This window comes from Parasteatoda tepidariorum, unplaced genomic scaffold, assembly GCF_043381705.1.
Source record: "Parasteatoda tepidariorum isolate YZ-2023 unplaced genomic scaffold, CAS_Ptep_4.0 HiC_scaffold_1181, whole genome shotgun sequence".
NCBI lineage: Eukaryota > Metazoa > Arthropoda > Arachnida > Araneae > Theridiidae > Parasteatoda > Parasteatoda tepidariorum.
Window position 1 is genome coordinate 1 of NW_027261347.1, and position 13,396 is coordinate 13,396.

The window sequence follows — 13,396 nt, forward strand, 5'->3', positions numbered from 1 at the left end:
AGGATTAGCAAACTTATAAGCAAAAAAAAAAAATGAAATTTTACTCTACGTGTGCGCAAGTCAAGTTCCTAGTAGGTTAACCACATTTAAAATTAACCACCCCATTTAAATATTTCTTAACGTTCACAAAATTATTTCTTTAAAACAATAAAATTATTTTTTAGACATGATTATCAAGAAGCAAGAGATGAAGTGGATTTAGACTTACCCAGTGAAACTTCCTATGACGCGACGAATGTGTATTACGCCAAGAGCCACTTTTCGAACTTCAATACTGTATTTCAAGAAACAAACAACACGAAACAGATAAACACGAAACACTACAACACGAAACAGATAAACACGAAACACTACAACACGAAACAGATAAACAGAATGAACGAGAAAATGATGCACTTTTATACAATGATAACAACACGTGAGAACGCCTCGATCCGCTCATTTTTGTTCATATCCGAATTCACAAACATTAAGCTAGTTTCGTCAAGTGTGGAGATGGCTGGTTTGAATCCTACCTTTGCCCTTCATGTATTCTTCGTGATATCCTTCATCAAATTGTTCGATCTGTATTCTACTTGACAAAGGTTTATAAGGCTAAATTGAGCAAACATACCTGCACATGTATGTAATTTCTATAAAGTGCCATCGTGGGTGAGGGTGAATCTGTCGCGTAGGAAGCGTGGAGAGTTCGAATCCTGTCGTAACCCTATCACCCTGCTTTTCTTTCTTCCATTTGAGGTGGGCCATTGCTTATAGCACACGCACGCACGAATAAGTAAGTAAAAAGATTTTATGTGGTCTAGAGGTCGGGAAAGCTTGACTGGTAGGGCATTGGACACATGTCTGAGAGGTCGAGGGTTCGATTTTCACCGAACGAAGAACCCGTGTGTACAAATGGGTCACGGGGTGCATGCTAAACCTGTAGGAATCACAAAGCCCTCCAAGTTCCCGTAACAAACCAATACCCCTGGGAGTATTGGATCTGATATTGAATGTGTTCTTGTTCAGGTCGAAATTATAATCTACTGATGGATGAATGATGTGTGAATGTGCCTACCCTGTAAATGTGAAAGACTGCGAATGTGTTCTCCCTGTAAATGTGATATGACGTATGTTGTCTCAGGATCATCCTCAGGTTTATTTCAGTTCTAGTGCTACTTGAAAAAATGCAAGTAACAGTACCAGTTATGTGGTTAGATGCACCGGAGTTTTTGACTTTTGCTATAAATCTGCAGCATGGAAGTATAGAGGATTTGAATCCAATCATATCATTAGATGTTTTTGATACTTTCCATAGTGATGCCCATCTGTAACTTCCATTGCCCGTATTTTATTACATATTGACACGAACTTCAAAGCAGTGAGCTCACGAGGCTTATGCATAAAAAACGAGTCAAAGTTTTGATACGATTATGTCTCAGTGTAAAGAATTTCTAGGTTAGGTGACTANTCCTTAGAACTACACTATCCCGCAGTGGACTAAAGTAAAGACACGCAGAACGACAAAGTCAAGCCTCTCTGAGTGTGATCAGTATGCGAGTGGGTGACCACTTTGATCAGCGTGCTGAGGGACTGAGGGTTCGGTCCTCGTTAAACTGTTCCAACATAAAGTGCTTGACTTCGCTCACAAGTTGTCTGGTTACCAAAGCAGGGACGCCATCTCCTCTGCGAAGGATCAAATTTGAGATGACATGTCTTCGGATCATCCTCAGTGATGTTTCCCAGACTGTCGCCAATAGCCCATAGTACAGCTCTATTGCGATGTAAATGAAGTACCTACCAACCTGATCGGGAAACACCGGAACACGCACAAAGGACTTATTAATGTTCTGAGAGCGCGTAGGATAAAATAAATATTAAACAGGTCACATTAATGTGACTGGACTGTGTATTTCCTTGATTTACCCTAAACCTTTTCATTTTATAATTACTTCATATGTTTCTAACCTCATTTTTACTTGATCCTTTATCTTTTTTTACAGTACTGTCAAGACTATTAACATTCATACAAGGAGTTTAAAAAAAAAAAAACGATTTAAGTTAACTGCAAAATTGTTTCTGGATTTACGAAATAAATTATGCCTGCAGATTAGACAGTTTTACAGTGCTTTTTAATGTCTAGTATGCTTAAATCTGTTGCCCCAAAAGTAAACATTCAAAATATTCCATAATTTCGAATGTCATATTATAGCTAGATGATAAAAGTAGGACTTGTTATGTATTCAGTTATTGAAGAGTGTCTCGTAATTCTAGAACAATGGGGAACTATGCCAAATAGTTTGTCAAATAAAAATTTGGGTCAATCAAAATCTCATTGAAAGCCTAGAATATTCAAATTTCAAGTGGAGCTCTAGGCGCTTAATTAACAAAGAACCAACTATTTCTTAAGACAGCAATTTTTACATAAGAGTAAAATTTATTTCACTAGTTTAGCATTAGCCACTGTTACTAGTTAAAGTAATGAGAATTCAGTTCTCTTCAAATATTTAAAATATATCGGCCATGTTTATTAGCTTATTGTTTATTCAAAAACGTAGTTAATAAATTGTTCTTCAACTATTAATTTTGATCCATTCGAACGAGAGATTAAGGAATCTAAACAAATTCGAAACTTGCTGAATCCTCCACCTTATAGTATATTTCTGAAAGACCATTTTAAAAGCAGTGATGATTGAATTCTAAAGATGACTTCTATAGTAACAAGCAAAAAATCAGGGAAAGATACTTTGTTACGGTGATCAAAATATCAGCTCAGGGGATAGAGCGTTAGCCTTCTAATGGGGTGAATCGGGTTCGAATTCCAACGATGGTTCCTTGATACGAATTCCGCACACGGCTTGCACAGACCACAGTGCTGACACAAGATATCCTCAGTAGTAGACGGATAATGGGTTAAAGTGCTCTTAGCCGCCAGGCTCACGGTGAGGCGATTTTTCTTAATGTCAACTCCCGGGCACCTCCCCTCGCCGCGGTTTTATTAAACAACTGTTTCATAGTCTTTTTTAGTAACCCTCACTGAGAGGCAACCCTGTGCTCGTCTCAATACAGTACTCGCAAACATTGTAAACGAATCTCAACACTCTCCGATATTTTTAAAAGTTGCTTGTTGAATTAAGTGAAAATTTTATAATAGTTCAAGACTAGAAAAATTCAAATATCGAGAAAAATACTTCGTCCTTCAATAAAGAGGTAGAAAAAACTGCCGAAATATCGTATAACGACACCACACAAACACAATTATTTCAGTTAATTAGACAAATATTTCGGTTGAAATAAATTTTTAAATAGAAACTATTCCTGTAAATTAAATAAAAATTCGGAGTAATGAAATATTTATATCTTCAGAATAATCAGATTCTTTTGAATACCTTAATAAATAAACTAGGTTTTTAAAAAAAATTAATAATCTCCTACATAAATCATTACATTATTAAGTGTTCATATTTTAGCTCTATTTTTTTAAAAAATAGCAAATTTTTTTTACCCAGTATGAAAATACCAAGTTTTTTAAATTGTTTCCATTTTAGAAGCACGATTCGTCTATTTTAATAAGAACGATTCAGAGAAAAGCAGGATAAAAAAGTGAGATGTGTATTTTAATTTATATTCTGCTTCAAAACGGAGACACAGAAAACGTTATTATTTTTAAAGTATTCATTAGTCCTTTAAAATTCAAAACAATTTGAGTTGCTCGAACCACATAATAGTCTCATTTGTAACAACTTGCATTTTATTTATTTTTGTTTACACAATGGCTTTTGTTTGCAATTTACTTTGAAAGTTCAAACATTTATATGCATCAGATTGTCATGCATTCTATGTGTCTGAAACTGTAAGACGTATTTTTTCTGTCCCTTGCAGAATGGTAATAATATTTTCTTATTTGGCAATAAAAATCTTACTTTTGCTGCGATAACTCATCGAAAGAGTTGTTTTATTATAATAACATATATTAATTGTATTAAAGAAAAATAAGTTTTCAGCCTTTCAACCCAATTGCTCTAAAATTACTTTCTTTAAAGTAAATTATTACATATAAAAATCAAGATTCTCTTATTTTACTCAATATCTTGTCATAAATGAAGTCTTTCCTGAATCAAGAATAAATAAACAGAGGGTCTTTAAACTGTTATATAGTTAGGATATGAGAATGTCAAAGTAGATTCTTACCGTTTAAATTATACAAACATTATATTTTTTACTTTACAAGTTCTACGAAGTTTTCCTCTATCGAAATTGTGTTAACCTATTAAATTTACTTCAACTGCTACACAATTTTAACCCTTCAAGACCAAAACTGGAATTTGCTAACACGCATAAAGGAATTTATCGTTTGGGACGTAACATTTACAAAAAAAAGTGTCAAAACAATGTACGATTGTTTGGACGTAAATATTATTGGGACAAAAAACTGCAAAAGGGAATCATTAAAAATTTAATGATAGATATCAATCTCAAAAAAGATTTAAAAAAAAGAATAAATTAAGGTATAAAGCTAACACCAACAATCTCCACATCATTACACACATACAAAAAGAAAATGCTTGAAACTCACAAATTGTGCAGTTACTTAAAGGTTTTAAAAACTAAACAGTAAGGTACAAAAGCCTGTTGCATTATTAAATATTACTGCCACATGCTTGATAAAGACACCATGAATTTTTGATATAAATTAATTCTGATAAATAAATGATTAATTAAATTCTGATATAAATTTGAATAAATCACAATTTGAAATAAATTTATAAATATAATTAAAATGCTATATCCTACTCTCAGAAGAGGGGAAAAAATGCAGATAAATAAACTTAAACTTTTAGAACCAGATAAGAATTATAAACCAAGCTTAAAATTAAGAAACCAAAATTTAAGAAATAAACAGGTGCTTCAGTAACTAAATGTAAATATGTGTATAAAAATATTTAATAAAAATTTTTTTTAACAAATAAGTAAAATATTTGGAACCTGTTTTAGTGAAGCCTTCAACTAATCCGGTACCATCAATTCTATCTGGAACGCTGCCGGGATTGGTTGACTCCAATTATTGAATTCCATCTAACTTGAATTATTGAATTCCATCTAACATCTATTCCAACTACATATTCCTCTGGAATTCCTGTTGAAATTGACAAAAATGTCATCAGTATAGAAAGCTTAAACTAAATTAAATATACACTGTTTACAATATAGGGAACTCTAACAATCAATGTAGAACAATAAATAAAGTATAAAATATAAAGTTAAGGGTTTTACACTCTTTTAAAATACACAGGATCAATAGTCTTAAGCAGAGCTTATTAAGAGCCTTGATTCAAATTTAGCAGCCAGTGCATTTTTACCAAATTTCATCTAAAACCAAGTGCAGCATAATTACGGGTCAATTCAGGAGAAAATTCCATTATGTAGCTCTTCGAATGATATTATCGTTAAAACTTACAGCAAAAATGCTGTCACCCTGAATAACTTTTGTTCTAATGATAGGATTTTTACGAACTAAGTGTCAAACTTAATGGTTCCTGGGGGTGACCTCAAATGTGTTACAGCTAACTATTTAGAAATCAGACAAAAACGTACTTTCCCTGAATAAATTTTTTAAATATTTGGAATCCTGACCCTTTAATACGGGGGGGAGGGGGTCGACAAAATATCGAAAAAATTTCGTTGCAATCAAGATTTATATATTGCGAAAGTTTAAAATAATGCAAATAACCTAACCATAGAAAAACAATAAAAACAACCATAAGGAAACTCCAGGAATATAATGACAAGATGGCTAAAAATAGTGTGTCTCTTGCTAAGCTACGAAGAGAACTTTTGGATCTAGTTTCTGGGCAATGAAAACAGTTTAATTTTTAATCCTTTGAAAATTAAGTTTGAATCTATTAAATTACTTATGATTTTCCAAGATTTTAAAATTTGAATGTTGAACTACTATCTTACTTTTTTTAAAGCTGTTTTAACGTTATTTGTATAAAAATTTTGCACTAAAACTAAATTTACATTAGTTATTATAAATTTATGAAGAGTTGTATGGCTATTTGCTTTATTGAAATTATTTTATTTATATTCACCACAACATTCAATATTTAATTACCAATAAGAGTTTGAAATCTTTGAAAAATTAGAATTTGTCAAAAGATCGCGTCAATACCCTGAGATCTCCAGTAGAGTAAAGTTTACTTTTTCGTCGAATTTTGTAGTTTTGGATTATTTCGAGATTTGGTAATTTTAATTTCAGTTTTACTAGTTTTAATTGTTGAATTAGAGAAAATAATGTGATCTCCCACTATCCTTAACTATTTCCAGCATTTATGCAAACAAATTCTTTCATTTGCACTTTTTTTTAAAAAAAACTATTAGGAGATGGTCACAGAAATTACAGGTGAAAAAAATAGTTTAGCAACAATATTTAAAAATTAATGCTGTTTGCAGGAACTATTCTTCCCACCGCCTTATATAAGGTAAAAATATTAAAAGAAATTACCTGAAACTAAATGCATATGTGGTAGATAATTTAAAGTTTTTCCGAGTTGAATTAACAGTATAGATTTTCTATCAATAAATCAGTGACCTTCATTGGTTAAGTAATCTGTGGTTTAATTTATGGAAAACTATAAATAGAATAAAAATGTTCGAATTTCTTCCTATAGGATTTAAGTGGATACCTTTTAAGCATTTTGAACATTACAAATATCGTAAAACAGAATAGCTAAATGCCATAAAATTTCTCATTTTTAAGTTTAAAAATGACATAAAATTTTATTTAAATTTATACTTTGATTATTTAATAGAATTTATTTAGTGTAGTGTAGCAAGCTTTGCATCTTTCCTATCAGTTCTTTTATTTCAGTTGGTTTGTAACAGTTCTTGTTACAAAAATTTAATTTTATCATCGAATTTCAAACTGTGCGGGGGGGGAGGACAGTATATAGATGATAAACTCATAAATTATGATTATTGTTTTAGGATTCGCCGAAATATTGGAGATTAGTTTTTAAAAAAAAACTTATTTCGAAAATTTTTTTAAAAATGTTTATTTCTTTAACTATGCTGATGTATGTTAATTGTAAAAAATATAAGAATGTCAGTATTTAGACTCAAACAAAAACATTGCAGCGGATAGAGTTTAAATATAAAGGTTAGAGAATTTTAAAAAATTAATTCATGATTTCGTTTTTGGCTGCTTACTAGGGTCATGGTTTTTGCTTCATCAAGGCAAAGCGGATGGCCAATGTGAAAATTATATAAATAACCATTTAAAAAATACACATCCTTGCAACATTTGTAAACAAACAAGTAATTTTCCGAATTATAATTTTTAAAGAAGTCTTCTTCCTACTAATATAAGAGAGTTCACTCTTGAAATTATTGATCATACATAAAATATACTACCCTACACGGGAGCTCAAAAATTCATAAGATTTTCGAATGATATTAAGTAAACTTAGTTTGCAGTAAAAAAAAAGTGGATATTATTTACTCATTTCACTAGTTAATTAAAAATATAATTTAAAAAATTAAAAGGAAAAGTTAGATTTATAATACCCCTAATTAAACAAGAGTAATAATTGTTACAGTTTGAGATTCTTCACAAGATAAAAGGACAAATTCGTCTGCAAAATAAGTTAAGTTAAAGCCAGCTTACGCATTCTTGAAATTTTTGCATTCTATAATCTAAATTTTAAAGTCTGACAACATGAATGAAATGATTCCTAGTCAAAGGAATCAATGTTAAATAGTTGCAAAGCCAATTGATTCGTTAGCCAATTGAATCTGTTAGAAAAAGAATTTTTGAGATGAAGATTCTAAGAAAAACACTGTTTTGGAATTTTTTGCAATTTTTTAGTAGCTGTTTAAGAAAACAAGGTACATCGAGCATTTTCCTGATATAGCAATATTTTAATAATAATTTTGACAATTAATTATGAATTTTACTATGAACTAGAAAACAAAATATAAAAGCTGATGTATTATCAAATTCTATCAGAAAATTACTTTTATCAAACTAGACTGTCGTTGAATAAAATGTTTTTATTCAATAAAATGTTTTATTCAAATCTCTTCAAATTACGAATTAATTTTAAGAAGACTAAACATGAAACATCGTATTTTATAATTTGGAAAAAGGATTAGCAATCTTATAAGCAAAAAAAAATATGAAATTTTACTCTACGTGTGCGCAAGTTTCTAGTAAGTTAACCACATTTAAAATTAACCACCCCATTTAAATATTTCTTAACGTTCGCAAAATTATTTTTTAAAAACTTTTTCCGGCTTCTACCAAATACAAAGAGTTGAAACTTTTGATGAACCGGTAAGAAAAATTTATACCTCATAATTCAAAATTTTTTCATACACAATTTCATTAGATAAAAATAATTATTCGAAATTATTTTTTCTTCATGAAATTATCTTTGGATAAATGGGCTTCATAAGTAGGTGCAATTTTTTATTGAATTGCTTAATTTGAAATATGACTGAAAACGCAAAAAGTGAAATTAACATTAAGGGATCCAAACTTTGGATCAATCTCCTGCCCAAACTATGGGAACCCTTTTTCCCAGATTGACGCTACCCCCTATATTTTGAAATTCAAGAAAATGCTAAAAATGTTGCTTATTCAGAAAAGTAAGATTTTGTGTCTAATTTCGTAACTTAATAGTTAGAACTAAATTTCAAACTTTTCAGTCACCCAGCAGCACGATTAAAAACTTCTCTCATTTTAAACATTCACAAAAAAAAGAAATATTATTCCTTCCTAATATTTCCCTTTAACGTATTTTTCATCAACTAGTAACAATCTAGAGTTATAGGTTTTGTAATTTGTGGCCAATATGTAGTTNGCTTTTCTTTCTTCCATTTGAGGTGGGTCATTGCTTATAGCACACGCACGCACGAATAAGTAAATAAAAAGATTTTATGTGGTCTAGAGGTCAGGAAAGCTTGACTGGAAGGGCATTGGACACACGTCTGAGAGGTCGAGGGTTCGATTTTCACCGAACGAAGAACCCGTGTGTACAAATGGGCCACTGGTGCATGCTAAACCTGTAGGAATCACAAAGTCCTCCAAGTTCCTGTAACAAACCAATACCCCTGGGAGTATTGGATCTGATATTGAATGTGTTCTTGTTCAGGTCGAAATTATAATCTGCGGATGGATGGATGGATGATGTGTGAATGTGCCTTCCCTGTAAATGTGAAAGAATGCGAATGTGTTCTCCCTGTAAATGTGATATGACGTATGTTGTCTCTGGATCAGCCTCAGGTTTGTTTCCCAGACCGTCACCAATAGCCTATTGAGCAGCTCTAGTGCTACTGAAAAAAATGCAAGTAACAGTACCAGTTATGTGGTTAGATGCACCGGAGTTTTTGACTTTTGCTATAAATCTGCAGCATGGAAGTATAGAGGATTTGAATCCAATCATATCATTAGATGTTTTTGATACTTTCCATAGTGATGTCCATCTGTAACTTCCGTTGACCATATTTTATTACATATTGACACGAACTAGCCCATCTGTAACTTCCGTTGCCCATATTCTATTACATATTGACACGAACTTCAAAGCAGTGAGCTCACAAGGCTCATGCATAAAAAACGAGTAAAAGTTTTGATACGACTATGTCTCAGTGGCCAAGTGTAAAGAATTTCTAGGTTAGGTGACTAGTGTTAACGCTTCCTTAGAACTACACTGTCCCGCAGTGGACTAAAGTAAAGACACGGTTCCCTGCAGAGCGACAAAGTCAAGCATCTCTGAGTGTGGTCAGTATGCGAGTGGGTGACCACTTTGATCAGCGTGCAGAGGGACTGAGGGTTCGGTCCTCGTTAAACTGTTCCAACATAAAGTGCTTGACTTCGCTCACAAGTTGTCTGGTTACCAAAGCAGGGACGTCATCTCCTCTGCGGAGGATCAAACTTGAGATGACATGTCTTCGGATCATCCTTAGTGATGTTTCTCAGACTGTCGCCAATAGCCCATAGTACAGCTCTATTGCGATGTAAATAAAGTACCTACCAACCTGATCGGGGAACACCGGAGGGCGCACAAAGGACTTATTAATGTTTGGGGGGCGCATAGGATAAAATAAATATTAAACTATTAAATATTAAGCGTTATAAATAATTAACTGAATAAGAAATAAAATAAACTGGAAATGCAAGAAGAAGATTTTTGTTTCGAATAATATTTTATTTAAATTTCACAAAAGTAAATTTTACAAGAATTGACAGAAACTTCCCTCTTCAGCAGCAAAGCTGACAAAGACATAATGAAGAGGGATCAGAATTTTTTTTTATCAAAAATAATTCTCAATATGTTTTACAAGTAGGTTGTTGTAGTTCGTTTACGTAGCACTAGAACTGCACAATGGGCTATTAGCGACGGTCTGGGTTCGATGGTAAATGTAATTTAATCTCACCGGTAATTTCAGAACTGGAAACGCAAATTTGGCAGTTAGAGAAGCGTGCTACAAAAAATGGGTGATAATCAACGCTATCATATCTAGTTGTGGCTGTGTGGTCACGGCAAGGAATTGTTCGTATCACTAATGAATCCGAAACTATTGTTAACAACCCATTGGTATAGTTGTATTTTACCTTATAACCTTCGTTGAGCAGCCGATGCAGTTTTTTGGATTCACGACTGCTAATTTTCAACTCCATATTTTAGTAATTTTTAACCAAACCCAGAAGACGAGGGAACTCATGTATCAAGCAGTAGAGAAAATTTGTCTTCGCATAGGACGTTTTGATGGAACTAACCTGCATTGGCATGGAGAGAAAAACCACGAAATCCTCCTTCAGTTAGCCTGACGGCTAGGGGGTTCTAACCCATGATCCGTCTGCCACTGAGGATACATTGAGGATCACTGTGGACCGTGCAATCGCATCGTTGAGCGTATCGACCAGCCATAGCTGGGATTTGAACCAGGTTCACCTCATAGACCCCTTAGGGGTCCATGGGTCATATTTTGGGGGTCCACCGACTGCTCTTAATTTTTAAAACGTTTGGATCAATAATATTTAAATAACATTGATCTTTTTTTTCTTTCTAAAAGGTGAAAATACATGCATATTTGAAACTAGGTGATCGAAATACCCCAAATTCAGTACGGACTGCACACAGCCCTCTAATATCTCTGTCATATTTTTAACATCCTCTACTAACCAGCTTTCAGTTTGCACCATCAGGGGTGCGCCCCTGATGGTGCACCCCTAATGACGTCCGCTGTACTATTTTTTATTATCTCCTATCAAGCTACGTACATTTGACACCTTGTTCAGGTTACTAGATCTAGAATTTTTTACTAAGAAGAAAGCCCAGTTTTGAAATCTGGAACATTAGACAAACTTGGATTTGGTATTCTACAAAAATCTCTGGTTGAGGCATCTCTCAAAGTTGCATATCATATTGCTAAAAGCAAGAAACCGCATACTGTTGGAGAGACGTTAATTAAGCCATGTGCGCTGGAGATGGTTGAATTAGTTTGTAGATTGGAACAGAGAAAAAAAACTTGAGGCAATTCCATTTTCAAATGATGTGACACATTCAAGAATAGTTGAAATTTCTTGTAATATCTTGAAAAAGATCATCGATGAATTGAAAGTATCGTCATTTCCCTTTAGTATGCAACTGGATGAAACTACAGACATCTCGAATTATAGCCAACTTCTTGTTTTTGTTCGTTACGTGTCTCTTGATACTATCAAAGAAGAATTTTTATTTTGTAAGTCTCTTTTGCAAACTACAAAGGCAGTTGATGTTTTAGCAATGTAAATGTTTTCTTTACCAAGCAAGACTTCGGCTGGAAAGAAAAACTTCATTCACTTTGTACAGATGGAGCACCTGTGATGCTTGGCAATAAATCTGGTTTTGCCCTGTTGGTAAAAAAAAAAGTCTCCTAATGTTCTTGTTACTCATTGTTTTTTACATAAACATGCGCTGGCTACAAAAACTCTTCCAACCAGCTAAAAAGAAGCATTATCAAAAATTATTAAAACTGTAAATTTTATTAGACGTAGAGTTCTTGATCATCGTCTCTTTAAGACGGTGTGTCAAGAAATGGACGCAGAACATGAGGTACTTCTGTACCACACGGAATTGCGCTGGCTGTCACGAGGGCAGGCTTTGAAACAATTTTTCATGTTGAAGATCGAATTATCACTTGTTCTAGAAGAAAAAGATAACTCATTCTTCGAATATTTAAGCAAAAAAGATTTTACCTATAAATTGGCTTACCTGGCAGATAATTTTAACCACATGAACAATATAAGTCTTTTAATTCAAGGACCCGATATCACCATTATGGATGCAACTGAAAAATTACAAGCATTCTAATTGAAGATGCCACTTTGAAAAAAATAAAATTCAAAATGAGATATCTGCAAACTTTTAAATGTTGGACGAAGTGCTTTCTGAAAATGGATCTTGGCAAGATAATTTGTTGCTGAATAACTTAAAAAATGAAATCTGTGAACATCTGGAGGTACTTCAAGTTTCATTGAAAAAATATTTTAATTTAGATGAGATAAAGATAAAATATGAGTTGTGGATTCGTCATCCTTTTCTTTGTGATATTGACTGTATCGATGACATGAGCCTTGCCAAAGATGAGCTTATTGATCTTAGAACAAAGTCCTTGCTAAAAATGGATTTCGATTCAAAAACACTCGGAGAGTTCTGGTCTTCTGTGAAAGAAGCCTACCCATTGCTTGTAAAGCGAGCTATTTCAGCTATAATTCCATTAGCTACAGTGTATCTTAACGAAGCCGGACTTTCCACAGTTTTGACAATAAAAACAAAACATCGTTATCGATTGAATGTTGAGCATGTTATGCGCGTTGCTTTGTCGAAAACCATCTCTCTATTTAATTTATTAATAAAGGAAAAGCAGCAACAACCTTCAGACTAAACATTTTAATTTTAAATATTTTGTATACTATTGAAATAATAAAATTAAATGGTAAAATAAATTAAATACTAAAAATTGATGTTTCTTGCAAATTTTTTTCCCAGAGGGGTGGTCCGTGACTTCTTAAAAAATTTTAAAAGGGGTCCACTGTATCAAAAAGGTTAAGAAACACTGATCTAGAAGCATAAAAATCGTTTATGAGCTTTTTTATTGTGGTTAATATAAGCCCTAATGTCTGTTTTTTGGGTCCCGCAGTGGAATGATCTTAAGACACTGTTCCCTATATTGGCTGTGATCAGTAAGGGGGTGGGTGACTACTTTGATCAAACCGCATAGGGACAGAGGGTGCGCGATATTAGTTCCTGTTAAGCAGTACTACCGTAAAGTTGTCAACTAAACGCGCAGATCGTCGGGCTACCATAGCAGGAGGGCCATCCCGTCTGCAGGGGTTCAAAATTGCGATGGCATGCCTCCGGATCAGGGC

At 33.2% G+C, this 13,396-nt stretch overlaps 2 protein-coding genes across 2 annotated transcripts; both read left to right on the top strand.

The window, feature by feature from the left end:
* Window positions 1-164: 164 nt before the first annotated feature.
* LOC122273077 (protein FAM200C-like) lies at window positions 165-12,338 on the top strand (the record flags this gene model as incomplete). Its single annotated transcript, XM_071188482.1, has 3 exons — window positions 165-276; window positions 8,931-9,076; window positions 12,017-12,338. Coding segments are annotated over 3 exons (580 nt in total), but the record flags the coding sequence as incomplete, so codon positions are not given.
* Window positions 12,339-12,396: 58 nt separating this feature from the next.
* On the top strand, window positions 12,397-12,912 carry LOC139427303 (protein FAM200C-like). The gene has a single exon (XM_071188481.1). It carries the CDS (start codon window positions 12,397-12,399, stop codon window positions 12,910-12,912), a length of 516 nt encoding a protein of 171 aa, XP_071044582.1.
* Window positions 12,913-13,396: the final 484 nt, after the last annotated feature.